General features: G+C 37.2%; 1 protein-coding gene across 9 annotated transcripts in view; it reads left to right on the forward strand.

Annotated features, from left to right (window-relative positions):
• plekha7b (pleckstrin homology domain containing, family A member 7b) overlaps nt 1-5,012 on the forward strand; it is a 422,578-nt gene extending 417,566 nt beyond the window's left edge. For 7 of the 9 annotated variants that reach the window (XM_059975736.1, XM_059975739.1, XM_059975742.1 and 4 more), the window contains one exon: nt 4,089-5,011. Coding sequence is in view for 1 of the 9 variants with exons in the window: in XM_059975737.1 (XP_059831720.1) it covers nt 4,089-4,111 (23 nt within the window). In the remaining 8 variants the exon portion in view is untranslated. Of the gene's footprint in view, nt 1-4,088 lie in introns of all 9 variants that reach the window. The other 2 variants (XM_059975737.1, XM_059975738.1) reach the window with 1 other exon arrangement.
• The last annotated feature ends 988 nt before the right edge of the window (nt 5,013-6,000 follow it).

Here is a 6,000-nt window from a genome sequence, read left to right on the forward strand (position 1 = left end):
TAACACAATGACAGTGCCAGTGACCCAGGTTCAAATCCACTACCGTCTTTAAGGAGTTTGTACGTTCTCCCCTTGACTATGTGGATTTCCTCTGGGTGCTCTAGTATCCTTACACACTCCAAAGATGTACAAGTTAGTACTTAATTGGTCACATGAGTGTGGTTGGGCAGCACAGGCTCAGTGAGTTGGAAGGAGCCTGTTACTGTGCTGTATCTCTGAATTTTAAATATTAACTAAGTAGACTGTAAGCTATGATGCATCCAGATAGGAATTGCTGTATGGTGCATTGATAAAAATTGGCGGTGGATGATGGAAGCATGTCAAATTTCTTCAGACTCCTGGAGGATTGGAGCCATTGGCACGTGTGAGTGATGATAAACCTGATTCTGATTGTGGACTGAGGGTGGGAAGGGGGCAGGGAGAAGGGGAATCATGGTTGGGAAGGAGGACAGGAGCAGGAAGCACCAAAGAGACTTTCTGTAATGGACAATAAACCAATTGTTTAGAATCAAATTACCTTGCCTGGTGTGTTGCACTCATGCCACCATGCCTCCCCCCACCTTTGCCATCTGCCCCACGCCCCTCCTGTGGCACTTCACCCTCACCATTCCCAACATCCTTTTACTATGTGGCTGATGATATTGGTGATGTTCACTTTCAGGCACTTGAAGCTGTCAATGTTCTCAACCTCAGTACCACTAATGTGGACAGGAGCATGTTGTCAGTGATCAGCTGTGCAGAGAAATAGTGATCATAACAATATCAGTAAAATGAAGGTATTGTACATACAAGAGAGAAAGTGGGAGGTAGAGAGAGGATTGTGCGGGGGCAGGTGAGGGGGTATTAAAATAAAATCATAGTTGGAAGAGAAAGATTACGAATTTGCCCATGATTTTTATGTTGGATGACTTGAATGTGTTATACAAGTTAGATATGACAATAGTAGGTATATTTTGGGTGGATTTGTAGGATAATTGATAATTCTATTGGTAGGAAATGCTGTTTATTTAAACACAACCTTCTGAAAGTCATTAGAATGTTCATTTGTGTGACGGTGATCTTGTTCTTTGGGTTGCTATCCAGAGAACTTAGCTCAATGCTAATTTGGAAAAATTGTGTAGTGCCTAACTTTTTATGCGTAACTGCACAAAGGGTTGTCTTGTTCTCAAGATCCACACTTTTGTTTCTGTCTTACAGCTTTCACCAGTTACTTAAGTAAGTCCACACCTATTGTGGCTGCTTGATTTTAATTTAAAGCTATTCTAAATGGTAAATAAATCCTTCTCAGTATACAGGCTTTGAGTTTTTCACTATGTCTCTTAACACTAAAGGTAATGCATCACTTCTGTCTGGTAACACACACAAAATGCTGGTGGAACACAGCAGGTCAGGCAGCATCTATAGGGAGAAGCGCTGTCGACGTATCGGGCCGAGACCCTTCGTCAAGACTAACGAAGTCCTGATGAAGGGTCTTGGCCCGAAACGTCGACAGCACTTCTCCCTATAGATGCTGCCTGACCTGCTGTGTTCCACCAGCATTTTGTGTGTGTTGCTTGAATTTCCAGCATCTGCAGATTTTCTTGTGTTTGCCTTTTAAATTTACCTCCGTCTAGTGTCTGGTTTGTCAGTCTCTTCTGTGCCACTTCATACCACTGTCACTTAGGATGTCTTGGCCACAGATGAGAAAAAGCAGTATCAATATCAGAATCAGGTTTATTGTCACTGACATACGTTATGAAATTTGTTGTACTGCAGCAGCAGTACATTGCAATACAGATTAATAAAATCTATGAATGCCAGCCTTACCAAAAACATTTTATAGCTGAGACTTTAAAAAAAAAGTACTAGCAGGCCCGCTGAAAGAGTCAGCAAAGGAGAAGGATCATCTCTGAATAATACGTCTTGCGTTGTATTTCCCTTTGCTGTTTCATTCTCACTGCATTTCATTCCAGGAAAAGCCAAGTAAATTGCTAAATCTGTTTTCAAAGTTCTACCAGTGTTTGTCATGAGCACATCAACATAACACAAAGCGGCCTGTCCCAAGTTATCTTATTGACAGAGTGCTTTTTAAGGTTGTGATGTTGTCTTATTTTTTAGGGTGTGAGAAAGGCTAGGAGCAACAAGCGTAATATTGTGGGATCACTCATGCTGAAAGTTAACAACACAATCATCTAGGAATATCATAAATTGTAAAGTTCTGGTAAAATTCCAATCTACTTTCAGGCAAATTTTAAAAAAAACCTAATCCCTAATTTCAACATTAGGAAGTACTAACTTGATTTGTAATTTTCTTGGCCAACTTTTAAAGCGACTTGGTTTACCTTACAGTATTTAATATTGTATGCACTTCAGTGCTCTGATTTAATTCCAGCTGTTGTGCTGAATGAACTTCTCAATCTTCAATTGTCTGCATATTTTATATCATTGGACTATCTTTGTTCATGTGGTATTTAAACAAAAACTATGCTCAAAATGCTAAGGTTAATTATTATTACTGAAATTATAAAAGTAATTCTATATCAACAAATTTCCATGGAAAATTTTCCACAAAATTGATTATCTTTTTTGATCTTGAGTTGGAGATGAAGGTGCCACATGTTGTTTGCACACAGCACTGCCACAGTGATAGATTTTGATTCTGCTTCCATCATTATGCTGTAAACTTGATAAACAAAGTAAATATTTACCTGATAATTTAGTCTGAATTATAAAGATGGTGTTTCCCCTAAATCTTCAGAAGGCACAGTGAATTCTTCAGAAGCTTTAATTGTCTAATCATTGTCGTGGAATGAGAAATTTAAACTACCCATTTATGAAGAAATGGTCATTGAGAATTTGCAACTGTTCATATATTCATTGGTTGTCTACTTTTATTGGTGCATGTGAAGTTGTGTTGTAATGCCCTCTGGTGGTGATGGAAGAAAATGGCATTCTATTAAACATTTTCTGGGCAATCAATATTCTTGCAATGACAAATACTAAGTTTAAAAATGTGTTTTAGAGTTATGCTGTGAAATCTAGATTATATGACTACCTTGTGATAGTTGAAAAAGATTTCTGTTTCTTGTGTGAAGAACATTATGAATTCACGATCAGAAATTACTTTCTGATAAATAACGTTCTTTCATTGTAGATCATAATCACAACAGGTTTGTATTACATAGTTTGTAGTAATCAGTGCAATAGTAAGGTGATATTTGCAATTTTTGAATTTAGTTTTAATGATCTAATGCTCTTGTTAATATCAGAAGCAGTAGCCATGATTTCATAGGCCTTAAATATTGTTCAAATATTGTTAAAAATTGGTAAATGGAAACCAGAAAGATGTTTTGGTTATTTGTTCATCTCTGTGGTGTCAACTTGTCAAAGTCTGAAGAGATTTAACAGTGGGCAATGGGATAGAAGATGCAGTAAGATAGAAGCTACAGCTGAGAAGGAGACCATTCTGTCCACTGACAATGTCAACTCTTTATAAGGCAATGCAGTCAGTCCCATTCCACTGCAATTCCCCTGTAATCCTGCAAACGATTGCCTTTCAAGTGCTTATCCAATTCACTTTTGAATCTGCACCACCTGTACAAACAATCCAAATTACTATGTTTATAGATTTAAGACAATCCTCACACTAACTTTGTCTGCTTAGAATAAAATGCTAAATCTGTATCTATTTGTCCTTAAATCACACAGTTATTGGAACAAGTTCCCTTCATTTACCTAATCTAAAACAGCCATGACCCTGTATACATTGACAAGATCTCTCTGCTCCAAGATTTTCCAGTCCTTGCATGATGAGAGCAAGATTGTATGCAAATTGCTAACTGATGATCCTCAGAGGCATTCTGACCAACAGAAATGTAGGCATGATTGGATACTTTCCAGTTTTGCCTGATGATTACTTTTAGGGATTTTACCTTTGGAGATGGGAAGTTATGAAGAGTGGACAGGTACATTTTGGGTAGAAAGTCTCTGAAAGGAGAATGAAGATCATGATGCCCGCCAGTCCCTGTGTTTTTTTAAAGAATAAGGTTTAAAATTTGTTTTAAGTGATTAAAGAGTTGAACATTTAATTCTTTCTCTTCCTAAATTAGCCAAAGCCCTGGTTGAACACTAATAACGAGAGAGGAAGGAAGTATTGAACAAGAAAGAAAGTGGGACAAACCTGCAAAGCTGCTGTGATGAAGCACAATGTGGTAGTTCGATAACCGACACTAACCAGCCGGAAATGGAAGAACTAGACCTTTGTATGGAAACAAGACAAAGACAATTTTTCATTGGGAGCCATTGAAACTGGGCTTGTATTGACCATGAGTTGTAGATTGGTTATTTCATTGCGAGGCTATTTTTCTATCTTGTTCAACACAATGATGGCTAAGATTTGCAGACTCACATTGGAAACTAAAGTTTTACTTAGCACAGTGGAGGTGTGTGCAGTAGGATTAATTTTTTAAGCATATATATTGTATTGCACTTTTTAAAATGTATATGAATTGCTTTAAAATGTATGTGAAATGCACACACAAATACCACAGAAAGCTGGTATGCAGCCATTTAGAGGCAGAATGTGTTGAAGCAGATTTATATGGACCGTGCATTTATTCAGAACAGTCTTGCAGTGTTTGTGAAATGGGTTTATCTATATTAGCCTGTGTTCAGCTGCAATATTTTATTGTGATGACAAATTCTGTAAAAAGTAAACGACCATTTCTCTGGTCTTCTCATAAATTACATTAAAATGTTCATCTATTTTTGAATCTCAAATTTAAAATGTGATATTCCTACCAATTTTTGGATCAATTTTAAAATGAATTTATTTTCTCTGAATCAAGCACTGCCAGAATGAACTTATATTGCCAAAACCAAATGGGTTCTATTATTTCCACAGACACTTGCAAAGTGAAAAGCACAGCAGAAAGATTATTTTGAAAAATGGAGCACAGAAATGATTTTGAAATCTGTTGAAAAGTATTGCATAATGTAAATATTAATAAAAAGATTCGAGTAAAGGAACTGTTTCATGTCGTAAAAATTGATGGTGGTGCAGAATCTGTTTAATAGGAAAAGTTCAGCTTGCAGCAAACTGGTTCAGCAGTGATCCGTATGAAGTTGAGGAGCCTGGTGAGTAATAAATTCCTTGATGTTACTAGAGCTGGTATCTCATCATTACATACTGCCTTACAACAGTTTTATGCATCCATATCACTATCAAGTGGCAATGTGTGAAAGCATCTCTGTACGGACATGACTAAATAGTCTCCTCCATTTAGTTTTGAGACCTTGTCATTTGCAGTATCGGTATAGTATATCTCTCTCCAACATGAGCTGCTACTTTCAGAAGAGGTGAGTAAATAACAGTGACATATTGCTTATTGTTTAGAAGTGAAAATAATAGATGCAGCAGTTAGTGATAGAAATTCCCACAAAATAATATCACTGCACAACAATTTTTTCAAACGTGTTGCTTCCTCAGAATTTTTTCTTTGTTTATGATAGACCACTTGAAGCTAAACACAAATATAATTTCAGACTACTTGTATTATGTAGGAATTCGGAGAAACAAGAAATTAACTTTTGTCGAACATGATGTGTTTAATGCATAATGGTGCTAACGCTTTGCAGAACTTCAACAAAGCTAAAAATGTTTTGTTGATGATTTTCATTTTTACTCAGTGTCTGAGGCCTCTCGCTTCACTGTCCAACAATAATCAGCCCAGCACTGATGGACTCCAGTTGCCCTGATACTCTTTGTCCATGACCACAATGTCCCAGAGAAACCTTTCACCGTGCTTGCCACCAACAGCACCAACTGGGAATGCAGAAAATGAATCTTTAGTCAGATGTTGCACTTCATAATTCTGTATGCTTGAAGCACATTATCAGTCAGTTCCGTGCTCTGTAGTTGCCAAGAAAATGTTCAACAACATTCTTGAATGCCTTCCGTGTGATTTTGATAAAATGGTTGAGCATGGTGGGAGTAATGTTCCGAGTTGCGTTGATTTCAAT

Source organism: Hypanus sabinus, chromosome 7 (genome assembly GCF_030144855.1).
Source record: "Hypanus sabinus isolate sHypSab1 chromosome 7, sHypSab1.hap1, whole genome shotgun sequence".
Taxonomy (NCBI): Eukaryota; Metazoa; Chordata; class Chondrichthyes; order Myliobatiformes; family Dasyatidae; genus Hypanus; species Hypanus sabinus.